The sequence below is a fragment of the Columba livia genome, chromosome 5 (assembly GCF_036013475.1).
Source record: "Columba livia isolate bColLiv1 breed racing homer chromosome 5, bColLiv1.pat.W.v2, whole genome shotgun sequence".
Taxonomy (NCBI): Eukaryota; Metazoa; Chordata; class Aves; order Columbiformes; family Columbidae; genus Columba; species Columba livia.
Window position 1 is genome coordinate 57664381 of NC_088606.1, and position 13277 is coordinate 57677657.

The following is a 13277-nucleotide window of genomic DNA, read 5'->3' on the forward strand; positions in this document are numbered from 1 at the left end:
TGTTCCAAGATTTGGTTTTGAGACCTTTCTAGGAGGAACATATGAAGTCCACATATGAAATTAAATATCTCAGCTTAAGAAACTCTTTGTCTTCTCAGGAATGACTCAGGTGAGCATTACGACAATCTCAACTCATTAAAAACTGAGTTTATTCACAGTTGCTTGCTAAACTGGAAATGATAACAGTGTTCAGTCTGCTTAGACTACAAAGGTATACAGCAGGGAAAAAAAGTACTTTTTCTTTTGTTTTTGAGATTTTGTATTACACAAAAAGAAACAGGAAAACAAACAATTCTCATCAGAAGTATCTGTATTAATAATCCATTCCTCCAGGACGCTAGCTGGTCTGGTAAGTAAAGAGAGGAAACAATAGTGAACTTGCAGCATCCTTATTTGACAGTCAATTAAGAAAAAGTTGTATGTGAAAGAACTCAAAGATGGAAATTTCCTAAATGAGTATGTGGATGCTAATACTGCCCTTGGCTTGCACAGTAGCCAAAATTTGGGAAGAAACTGATGGAATACAGACAAAACCCCGGAAAGTAGGTGCGACAGTGATACTCAGCATGAACTTTAGCATAACTGGGGAACTGGCAAATTCGTTTCAGTTTTCTGACTCCCCAAAGCAACCACAGGATAATCATGAACAGACAAAATATTCCGATGATCACAAATCTGAAAAATGAGAAATGTGCTGCAGCCACTTAAGACATACTCCAAGAATATTACAGGATGAAAAGGCAAAATGTCAGTATTTGGACAAGATCACCACATTTTTGTTATGTCTGCAATTCACAAAGTATCAGAGACAAATAACGTGTGTGGGATGTGATAGAAAATGTTGAACATTTGTTCCTGAGTCTGTTAGCTGTTTGTGTACTATTACATAACCAGTGACCCACACATGTGGCATGCTAAGTATTTTATTATTTAGCATCTAATTCTAAAGTTGCATCAGAAGGACTTTTATAGAAAATATTTGTATGTTAGATAGGAAAGAGAAATTACTAATATAATATACAACTAATATATTATGTACAACATATATATATATGATATAACAACTCTTCAAAACTTAAACTCAGTTCATCCCATCACCCATTAGGTGGGCTTTTTGTTACTTAACACAGAGAAGGGCAAGCAATCTTCTTCCCTTATGTAAAGCTCCTGATAATACTCCCACTATTTTACAGTCAGAATGTTGTGATACACCGTATGGGAACAGCGATATGACACACCAAAGGGAGCACATGTTTACCTCATCCCCAAGTCCTGGATGGGTTCCTTTTTCTGGAATATTTTCACATAGAGGAAGCCCTATTTCTTTGTACACAGAATTTTTCCCAAGCAAATTCTCTATTCCTAATTCTCTACTTCTGCTGCCACAACCCAAACACAGCAACGCACCCTGTAGCTTATGTTACGCTAACTTCTTCACATTTTCTCTAAGTCTCCATTTCGATCTTCATTTTGTATAGAAGCAGCCCTCAGGAACACTGCAAACCATGAGCCTATGCCTACTATTCCTGCATATGTTCCTTATAGAAACACCACAAATATCATGTATCTCATTTCAGCTTTTATTTGGGTATTTTTAAGTTAAGTTGCTCAAGTACATTTTCCAACAATACAGACACTAAAAATTGAGATCAACATTTAAGGCAATATTAGCATCCATGCCAAGCTCAATATGCAAACCTTATCATCTAAGCACCACAGCACCCAAGAATTGTCACAGGTCCCCTACCTCCGTCACACATTCCCTTGCCATTTTAACTCTGCTAACTGACACTACACTCAGTAATTCCATTTAGATGCATGTTCTCAAGTAAGACCTTGTAATTTTTCATATTTTATTTCTTATGACCTAGGTAATTTTTGCATCAGGTGATACAAATGAGCAAGATACATTTCAGGGTGAAAGTAATGAACTTTGATGTGGTATCACAGGATTAAAAAAAAAAAATTAACATAATTATTCAACAACTTAGTATGAACATTAAATATATTTAGCCTTTTAGTAAAGGCTAAACACTGAGTCTTGTTAGAATGATAATTTTGCTTTAAATTCTGATTTCTTTAGTCTTTAGTGTTACCGTTGACAAGTGTTTGAGTTAAGGATGCTCAAGTGCAACTTTTATGGAAGAATATTTACAAGTATACAAAAGACCACATAGCTTTTAATACACCCACTATTCTTAATACAGAGTAAATAAGGATTTGTCTTGTGCCCGTGGAAATATTTCAACATGTGGGTCTTGCTTTTTTCTCTTTTACAGTAAAAGGAAAGGTTTTACTGTTCCTTAAGAAGTGTATTTATTACAAGATGGTTAGCATACATATATCACATAACATACAAGAGTTAAAATTAACTAGTTACAAAATAAGCAGTGGTATGTATATTTTCATATAACCTAAGAACAGGATCAGTATTTTACAAAGTACATATAAAAGTACTTCATATACAAAGAAAAATACAAATGTGCAAACACCATTGTCACAGGTGGCAATTTGTCAATTGAAAAATGCTAGAAAAATCCTTCATACTTTTGCTTTGAAACTGCAAATGCATTAAAAACAGCTGCATTTCCTATTGTGTGTGGTGAGAAATTTATGTTCCTTTCTGACAAAATACATTAGTTATAAAAAAACCACAAACAATTTAATAACCGAAAAATCTTATAAGTATAGTCAGTTTGGTTAGGTTGACATTAAATTACAAGCAGAACGTCTGGAAAAATGAGAAAATAGTGAATCATATATACAAACCTTTTGTAATATTAGTGTGCTATTTAACATATTAACATTTCAAAATAAAAACAATGGCTTAATTACCTACATATTCTACTCAATGTCATCACTATTTGTAGACTGTAAAATTTCTGCTAATTTGGGGCTATTAAAAATGTTTCACCAGGATTTTAAGCTGAACAAACACAATTTTATCAAATGTAAAAATCTATAAAGAGTCTTCCAATTCATGTGCAAAAAATGTTTAAAAAATATCAAATCACGACACATCAAACCTGATTATGTACATATTTAATATTTGTAAATGTTGGTAACTACCTAGTATTGTTCTGCCATAAATAACTTACCTCTGTCCTGCAAAATGTCTGCATTTTAAAGATTTCAGTGCAAATGCTTGCTTCATTGTTTAGTGCATTATCATGTTATTTTTTATTTACTGTGAGCAGAAGAGCATATAAATTAACATATACAACTCACACATAAGAGATTTTTCTTCTACTGAATTCTAGTTTGTTGTTTTCCATTTCTCCTGGATAGTGTCGGCCAGTTTTATTTCATTTATCACATTGTAATTGCAAACAGAACCTAAAATAAAAGTGTTGTGATCTTCAGATAATCCCTAGAATTTGGAATTCCATAACAACATTGCAGAAGCACTCAGCAGAGTATAAGGTTAGAGAATGACCTGCACACTGAGAAGACGCTTGAAAGTCGGGCTATTTCACTTTTTGGTCTTAAAATATCAACTGTCTATAAACATTGGCAACCTGATATATATGTCACTGGGCTCACAAGCTTCATTTATTTGCTTATTTTTCGGAATTGTAGACATGTTCCCTCTTATTCATGACTAGCTTGGATATAAGAACATTCTGCTTAAAAATGAAGAAAAGAGAAAAGAGAAAATACACTTCCTGTTGGAGGGAAAATTTCTACAATTTCCTTTGGACAGGTTTCCCAACAGAATAGCTCTGAAATGAGAAAACCAGGATTAGATGATAGTGCAAATACAGACCACTTTTATAGGTAGGAATTGTATTGAAGAAAGTGGAAATTCAGGATAAATGGATTATTATTTTCCAAAGTCCTCCCTGCAGAAAAAAAAATAGCAGTTACAGTGGTTATAATTATTAAACAGAAAAGGAACCTTAGCATAGTATGAACTTTTATGGCTGAAATGTCAGAAAGACCGGTTGTCTGTCAGTAACATTTCAGAACTTAGCTTCTTACAGGAAGAGGTGCTTTAAACGTGTCTTTAATATGGAATGTTTTTCCTTTCTAAGCATCTGAAATGCAACTCTGGATCCTATCCATCCATTGTTGAGCACTCTGTGCATCTTGGGCACAAAAATTATACACGCGTTTATTTGTCTTCAACTGCAAAGGGAAAACAAAAACATGAATACAGACAAGTCAATACACAAAACAGAAAAAGAATTTTGCAAATTTTACTGTATATTGTAATACTCTATGTACTAATTGGGTCTGAATGTAATATTTTCTTAACTTATACTGTTGAGAGTGAGAGCCAGATGCAAGATGTGTAAAAACTTTCTGTCTGGAGTTGGCATGACAACTCTTTCCTAGCTCACACCTTCCAGCAGGACTGAAAGTAGAAGGTTAAACTCAAGCAAAAAAGGAGGTTTCACATAAAAATCGAGTAAAGACCAGACATACTTACATCAAAAAATGCTTTTTCACTTGCATGTTTTGGGGCTCCAATTGTTGGAGAAGCTGGAATCACAGTTTCTACTTCTGCAAGATCTATGTGTCCCTTACAGCTCGTATCCTCACCAGAATCGTAGTATCGCAGCTAGACCACAAGAGAAAAAAATAAATCAAAAGATGCTATTTAGATGGACCTTTCACTTCTTCTTCCCTTTTCCTGGATACAACCTGGGGGCATGGAGGGGTAATGGTGGGATGCACAACAGTACTAGGGCCTGAGGACAACTGACGTGGGACACAACTGACAGAAACCACAGGCTTGATATACACAAAATGGTGGGACTGGTGATAGTCCTTAACTGGCCAGTCCTCTATTTGACATCTCTGGATAACTGCGAAGTCTCCACCATCTGCTCCTGAGCAGACATGGAGGTGGGGAGGAGCATTTTGTCACCGGAGTTTCAGAGCAGAGATGTTTCAAATAGTCCTGCATTGGTTCTGGGCAGAGGCCATGTGAAGGATGAAAGCAGATGCAGCATTCCTCATCAATTTCTCTAACAGAAACCACCTCTTCACTGTTCATTACATTGAAACTAACACAAAAGCTTTACTTCACCGAGGAGTTAAAAGAACACTTATTCTCTTTATTTCAAGAATTTGAAATGATCATCAAAAATTTAAGTATAATTTCAGATCATTATAAACTACATAGAAAACTCACATTTTCCTACACTGCATTTAGTGGTTGAATGACGCTTGCCTTTTATTTTTTTTCTCCTTACAAAGATAATTTGATATGAATGTTAACCACTCCATAAACTGAGTTTCAATATGCAAACAAGTTCCAGAAGAGAAAATCTGACACTTACTTAAAAGAAAAAAACAATCCCATAAACCAATGCAAAATAGTAAAGCAAACTTTCATAGCAAAGGTCAAACAACAGAATTCCAACTAAGATTGACCTGTATTTCTCCTACATCTATGATACTCAGGAGGATATTTGGTTATACAAAAGATGGAAAAGTATTTTTTTCTTCTGCAAAATGAGTCTTTTCTCCTCTCTATCAGGAAGAATAACTCTAATCAGCACATTTGTTGGTACTTTACCATGCTAATCTAGAAATCCTCAATTAGTGTTTTAAATGACTATCTATATGACATATTTTAAAGTGTATTGATTACAATAAATTAATATTTTTAAACAAAACCATCCATGAGTCTCAGAGGTTACAGCCCACACTGTGTGCAGTATTTGCCTCAGTGAAGATTACTGCCTGATGACCCACCATTATTTAAAGTCCACGAGACCACAAATTTCCACTGCAGAATTCCAGCATACATTATAAATTGGGTAAAACATTGAGAGCAACAGATCTCTGGCTTTAGTGCTCCTTTCTGTATAATGATTTGTCAGTATTTATAATTAACTTTGCTACGAAATTTACATCACTATTGCTGATCTAAAATGCTTCATGGCACCCAAAATCATCGTTCAATCAGGAACTTTGCATTTCAGGACTTTTACAAATACAAATTTGAGATGAAATTTTAACTCATTTTAAGTAATTTGCAAAACTGATACTCATTTCAGAGTAATCTGTGATCCTGTTCTTCATATTTGAAAAGACTTTCATACAGAGACTCCAGATCAGCTTTCTCAAATACAGGTTACAGAAAAACACTCAAAAATCAAGTGAGGTACATGGTCTTTTTTCTGCCGAGGCAATCCAGATTATGATTTTCCAGAGTACACAATGCCCTTTCATTTGCAAAGAGAAACGCTTATAGCAAAGTGCTTGAGGAACAAAGAGGCTGTAAAACACACTGCGCATACATTAACTACCACAGTTTCCACATGAATGCTTGATTTCAACTTTCTCTCAGTTATCATACTAGCTCTCAGAATCCCAGTTGCACTCTAGAAAATACCTTTAAGTTTTGCACTCTCTAGTGTCAGGAAGTTTTTAGCTCTTTTGGAAACTAAATTGGTCAAATTAAAAGGCAAATCATGCTCACCACTTAATTGCTTAATGACATTCTAGAGTTAGGAGTGCTATAAAAAATTGCTTGTATACCACAATGCCCAGAAAATGTCCTCAGGCACCACCTGGCTTTTTTATTCCTGAGGTATGAAGCAGGCCAAAGATGTTTGGGCCCAAACAATTATGCATGACTTCCAGTCCAAGAAGTCTTTTATGATTATATGCTAAACAGTTATCACTGTTTAAAACAAAACAAAAACCACCACAAAACAACAAAACCAAAATCACCACAAAACAACAAAACCAAAACCAACCAACCAACAAAAAACCCACACAACACAGAAAACTCCGACCAAAAAAACCCCACAAAAACGCCCCAAATGCTAAAAAACCTCTATCCATTCAGAATACTGTATCAGCTGCAAGATATACAAGATAGACAGATGTATGGTCTATAATGATGTAACAAATACATTACATCTGAAAATAATCAGTATTATTTGTAAAATCAATCTGTACAAACTCAGTAAACAAAAAAGCAGCGAACTAGTCATTGAAAAAATCATTATCTGAAAAGCTTTTACCTGGTGTTTTGTCACATCCAGCACAAACCAGCGAGGTTTCCAGCCTTTTAGTAATGCTCCTCTTTTGTATAGCGTACCTTCAAAAGATCTGAAAGGTACAGAAAATACAAAGGGCATGATTCCACAATATGCCATAACATGAATACTGGTGACACATAAAAGCCCCAAATGACTACATACATTTTCAAACACTTCTTTTACTGCAGTAAAACAAATTGGTTTTAAACCGATAGATTAGTTATTGGTAAATGTAATACACTGATAAACACTGCTTCAGTATTTCAAATGCGTAAAATGTGAAGCTACAATTTGCTTGTAAAGGGGAAGATTGAAAGATACTTCTAGGAGATAAAGGCCCACCCATCAAGATAATTAATGTAATCAAAATCACAAAGAAGGAGTAAAGTAGTTACAAGGTATTCTGTGCATATGAAAATTTCACTTTTTACCTATTTTCATCATTCTTTGATGTGAAATGATTGTATAGTGTAGTTGTTCTTCTGTCTACACCATTGGAGGGAGAAATGCTCGCACGCTGTTCCTCACCCAGCCCACTGTCAGGTATTTCCACCAAAGACCTTTTTTGATAGGAATGTAGATTAGCTGACATCATCCCTGAGGAGCCAGAAGGGTGTTTCCGGAGCTAAAAAAGATCAAAAGAAAATAAAAAAGGTAACATAATGTGTTTTGCATTGTGAGACTGTCTTAGCATTATACTGATAATACATGGTACAACGTGTAAGTTGTGAATTACTATAAGGCAAAATTATCTTCACAATGTAAGTCAGTGCTGCCTCAGAAAAGAAGTCAGAGGGATGGCAATTCAATGCATTTCTTAAGCAGAAGGGTTCACATGGTGTGAGAAATCAGTATTTCAGAAGCGCCTTGCATATTCCAGTGACATGATCTTGAGCAATGTTTTCCCTTGCTTTCTCAGAAGCATCTAGAACTAGTCAGACATTCAGACACAATAAATGTCCCTAATTTCATAGGGAAGGAAAGGAATGGAGGGAGGAACGGAAAAAGAGTTCAGTTTCCAACAGCTACTTTATAGATCCAAATCATTTTAGTATGATCTCAATAACCTGCAACAAGAGGGATCCTGAATTTGGTCTTATCTAAATGATAGCTTGACCCTTAGCTGTTGCATCTATCTGAGAATCCTTAAATAACAGCTAAGACAGGAGACTGATATCAGGTATACTGATACTTGCATTTTCTTTTCTGCCTCCAATTCAATAAAAAATCCTCTGCTTTGCTAGGATAAAGCCTTTTTCATCTTGAATTCATCTTGGGTATAAAGTGAACTTGAATGACTCTGACAGATGTAAAGCATATTGCTTTCCTGAGAGCAAATTACAAAGTAGTGCCGCAGACCAGCCATTGCATGGCGGCTGGCAAATTGAGCTGGTAACACAGGGTGCCAAGTTTACAGGGAAAGCTCACAAAAGCTGTATCTAACATTCTTCCTAGTGCATGTAGATAGCAAAGAGGCAGCCTATGACTTAGAAAATATCTATATTGTCAGCTATTCTTACCGTGGTCAAGAACTGGAAACACAAGCATGAACACTTCCTACCATTACTAGAATCTACAATTCCAAAATTCTATTCAGACATGGAAATACTTTTACTCATCTCTGAAACTCCGTGATGTCTGCTTGGCTACTTTCAGGAACTGAGTTTTTTTTCATACTTCAAGAATCTTATGAACATATAAAGAAATATATTTGTGTGTCAGTAAACTGCTCATGCTCATTTTGTCTGTATGCCTTAATCTACCCTGGAAAAAGCAGTTAGATAAATAGCACAAGTTTAAATATATTTTCCTGCTTGCAGAAATACAGAGCCAGTTTCATGGGTTAGAGCAACATATTAAACTTTTCCAAAGCAGTATTTTACTCTAAGAAGTACAGTGATTTTGTCAGTGCCCTAGGTAGCCTGCCTAAAACAAATGGAATTGTTCTGTTGATGAGCTCTTAGTTTACTACTTACATTGTCTTGTCTGGTATCATCCTTTAGGTTCATTTTGACCCTTTCCCACAAAAGCTGCCACCTTTCTGGGCTCTGATTTAATTTACTTTCCAACCTTTCAATTTCCTGAAACAAACAACAAGAATTTTTAAGGATAAACATTTCCAGTTGATCACTTCCTGGCAATCATTTTTATACAGCTATTTTCTAGTCAATATTTTTACACAGGGAACTTTAAGGCTATGTTGCCTAGTGAAGTACAAAAACCGCTGTCAAACCAGCTATAGATTGAAATCAGCCAGAATCAGGAGTCAAAGGCAACCAAGTAGAGCATCAGCCAAATCCAGCATCAGCCACATCCTTCTTCCTGCATGTCAGAGGCTGGAGGAGCCATTATGCCTTCAATTCTCTGCCAGTTCTTCTGAACACATAAAGTTCAACACAACTGCCATAACAGAAACATGGCAATGATAAGGATAGGCTATATTTTATAACAATATTTACAAAGTACAAGTTCTGTGCTGTGACACCAACACTGTACATTGCCAATATTAACATTTACCCTGGTTTATAAAATGTGATACAAAGCTGTAACAAAAGGAAATGAAACAGAAAGATTTATTCAGTTTGGATGCCAAACTGTAACAACATGTTCTTGTTGTGGAACTTGGGAATATGACCTTTGTTGATAACCTCCAGTTAGGGTTATTTCCTGTTAATAAAACAGCGCATACAAAGTAAAGCAAAAAGAGGCAATTTCATTACTTTATGTTTACTTGTGAACACTCATTGGTACATTTGTCATTATTTGATGTGTGGTCCATATTCCTTACAATGCTCCTTTCCTATATTTTTTTCTTTCAGCAGTTGTATTGTTATGAAAATCTGATTCTCAATGAAATGAAACTAAAACCTCAGTTTTCCAAATCCAATTAAGAACTGATGATGGAACAAAAACTTGCCATAGGACAGAAAACTCCCATGTTATATGAAAGCCAACTAAAACCCAAGACATTCATTTTCTGAGTAGAGACAGTAAGTCTCTGACTTTATTTACTTCTACTAGACCAAATGATTAAAGTAGATTTCTTAACATCCTCCAACTCCTATTGGTCTTTTAGATTGACAGTTTCTTCAGGAAATTGTTATTGATTGAAATACTTACAGAAAATGATTGTATTTTTAAGGTAAGAAAACAGTTTGATCAGGAAATTAACTCCTGAAACAAATTTTGAACTCTGAAATGAAAACAAAAAAGCCACTATCTGACAGTGCAACGGGAACACAATGTTTCTACAAACTCTTCCTTGCTGAAGGTAAATTAGCAAACTCTAAAGTAAAACTAAATACAAGAAATCTGGCTCAACCGCAAGAAGTTTTACATACTGAAGGTAGTTAAAAGCCACATATACATTAAATATTATGGGACTCTCTTTCTGACAAGAATTAAAACCAGAATAGTTTTGTTTGGAGTATCTTCATAAGTAGAGATAAAAATATGGCATGGTGAACACAAGCCAGACTAAAGCTTTCTCTAGATTACTTGTTCCTTTTTCAAAGTGCTGAGTGTAAAACACTTCCTGATGGGATACATATGACTGAATCAATTTAACACAGACTTTCTATGTAACAGGCTTTCCAAATTGCTGCAAAAGGATGCAAGCTCTTTAGTGCTAAAAGTTAGACAGGCTTTAATCTGATCATTCTCTTTCTGCTGTAGTCTTGACTTCTGAGTAGGAGTCTTTCTTTGCAGAATCTGGAAGTAACTGAAACTTGTTACTTAGCAACTGGGTCACATTCCTTCTCTTTTGGCCTCACAATGAGCAGTGCTTCCAGAACTTAAAATGAAAAAGTTTCAACAAACTCCTATATATAACTTGAAATGTTAGGAATAAATTCTTCTTTAATAAACCCCATGTAAAAAAAACTTACATGGCAATAAATCCCTAAGATTTACTCTTGCTCCTTCAGTTTTAAATTTTGCTGAAAATGTCAGATTTTTTTTTACTTCCATGTGCAGAATGGACTAGGAATAGTTGTATTTCCTTGAAAGAAAAATTCCTTAACTTTATCTTTCTGGTTCATCTCCTGTTGCCTAGACTTATAGGAGCAGCAGTCAATACGTATAAATAGAAGGGTTATAACAAATACAAATCATATGAATATCCATATTTACTAATTTACTGAAATTAGTAATTGCAAGCAATTAACACTGCAATTAACTCTGCCTTTCAAAAGATACTTCTGCTAAGCAATTTGCTTTGTAATATTTGAATGGCATAGAGAGGAATTACCTCTGCGTTCACTCCAGAACTGTAAAGACTGATCACCTGCTTTGTATCCAAAACGTGTTTGGGCACATGCAAAACAATCTGGACAAAGTGCTATGCCAATGAACCATTTTGACTGTGACAGATCACCCTGTAATGGAAATCCTCCCTTGCCAGTATTTTCTCTTCAACTTCTGGGCTAGAAGGTTTCTGAGACTTTGACTACAAAAGGAAAGATGCTGAGTCACCTCTGTCAAGTGTTCAGACTTGTGTGTGCGACAAGTTATACGCGACTACTTACTTAATTTTTGGATTAAACTTTTTGATTCAGGGTTCACTTTGATGGATCAGTCTTTTTGGCACATAACCAGAAGTTATAAAACAGCTCACAATCAGAAGGGTTATTTTTATTATTCTGCTAGTTATGCATTGATCCTTTTATATAGCTTTAGTTCTTTATAGCATGCATTTATGTCAGAGTTCATGTGGGTGACTGGCATCCTGAACTGGCACCTCTGAGTCTGCCAACCTCTCTCTGAGCAATCATCATCTACGCTGAGTGACGTAACTTCTTACTTGTAAGAACAGGACACGCAGGTTCACCTCTCCCAGTTCTTAAAAGTACGAAATCTGAGCCACTCCCAATGAACTACGGGGACTGAATACCTTTTTAGGAACATTAGCAAATTAGTGGGGACAGTGGAGATGTGTCTGCCCTCAGGATTTGACTTGCATTTTTATTAAAACGTTGGTACATTACTACCTCTAATACAACCATCAACCAGACATTTATCACAGATGAGGTTGGAAGTGACCTCTGGAGGTCATCTGCTCCCTGAAGCAGGGTCACCTACAGCCAGTTATCCAGGACTGTGTCCAGATGGCTTCTGAATTTCTCCAAGGATGGAGACTTCTTAACCTCTCTGGGAAACCTTTGCCAGTGCTTGGTGACCCTCAGAGTGGAAAAGTGTTTTCTGATGTTCAGATGAAACCTCCTGTGTTTCAGTTTGTGCCTGTGGCCTCTGGTCCTGTCACAGAGCACCACCAAATAGAGGTTAGCTCAATTTTCTTTACACCTTCTCTTCAGATATCTTTATGCACTGATAAGGTTCCCTGGCTGAGTCTTCTCCTCTGCAGGCTAAACAGTCCCAGCTCTCTCAGCCCTTCCTCATATGAGAGATGCTCAAGTCCCTTAATCATCTTTGTGGCCATTTGCTGGACTCTCTCCAGTAGCCCCATCTTTCTCATGTACCTGGGTGCCTAGAACTGGGCACAGCACTCCAGGATTGACCTTAGGGGGGCTGAATGAGGGAAAGGAGACCTCAACCTGCAGGCCATGCTCCTAATCCAACCAAGGATATCACTAGCTGTCACTGCTGCAAGTGCACATTGCTGAATCACAGTCAGCGTGTTGTTCCCCAGGACTCCCAGGGCCTTTTCTGCAAGGTTGTTTTCCAGCTGGGTTCCCCCAGCATACACTGGTGCATGGGGTTGTTCCTCCCCAGATACAGGACTCAGCCCTTCTCTTTGTTGAACGTCACTCAGATAAATTAGCTCATTTATAATGTGCCGCAACATACTCATGGTCGAAGGAGCACTTGAAGAGCTAGTCTTTATGGGAAACATTTAACCCAGAACTTCAGGCAGAACTGAAAACATGGCTCTTGAATGTGCTACACTGTGGCAGAATCTGATTGAATTTTACAAACAAGGAAAGCAAGTACTTACAAAAAAAGAAATAGCAGGAATGTCAAAGTTCCTGTCAAATTAGTTGGTTTTGAGTTTTATGGAGAAACCTACCTTTTTAAAATAAAGAGATTATTTTAAACCTATTTGTAACTAATCACTAAAAGAGAAAATAGAGGCATAAGTGTAATGTTTCACAATTACCTTTCATTTTCATTAAAAAATGGATGGGTAGTCACTCTTACTATCTTTGTTTCTGATTTCTATCATGCAGAAAGGCTACCGGAAAATGGTCTCAAAGGGAAGCATCTCTGTTTGGATCTGCTTTTGAACATTTATGTCTCCAGGGTACCTTTTTGAGA

General features: G+C 36.2%; 1 protein-coding gene across 11 annotated transcripts in view; it reads right to left on the reverse strand.

The window, feature by feature from the left end:
* Window positions 1-1559: 1559 nt before the first annotated feature.
* Window positions 1560-13277, reverse strand: part of SBF2 (SET binding factor 2) — a 269359-nt gene continuing 257641 nt past the window's right edge. For all 11 annotated transcript variants that reach the window (XM_065066151.1, XM_065066158.1, XM_065066154.1 and 8 more), the window contains 5 exons: window positions 8981-9085; window positions 7436-7629; window positions 6987-7074; window positions 4433-4564; window positions 1560-4128 (listed from right to left, as the gene is read on the reverse strand). In XM_065066151.1, coding sequence (XP_064922223.1) covers window positions 4030-4128; window positions 4433-4564; window positions 6987-7074; window positions 7436-7629; window positions 8981-9085 — 618 coding nt within the window. In that variant the 3' untranslated portion in view covers window positions 1560-4029. The remainder of the gene's footprint in view (window positions 4129-4432; window positions 4565-6986; window positions 7075-7435; window positions 7630-8980; window positions 9086-13277) is intronic.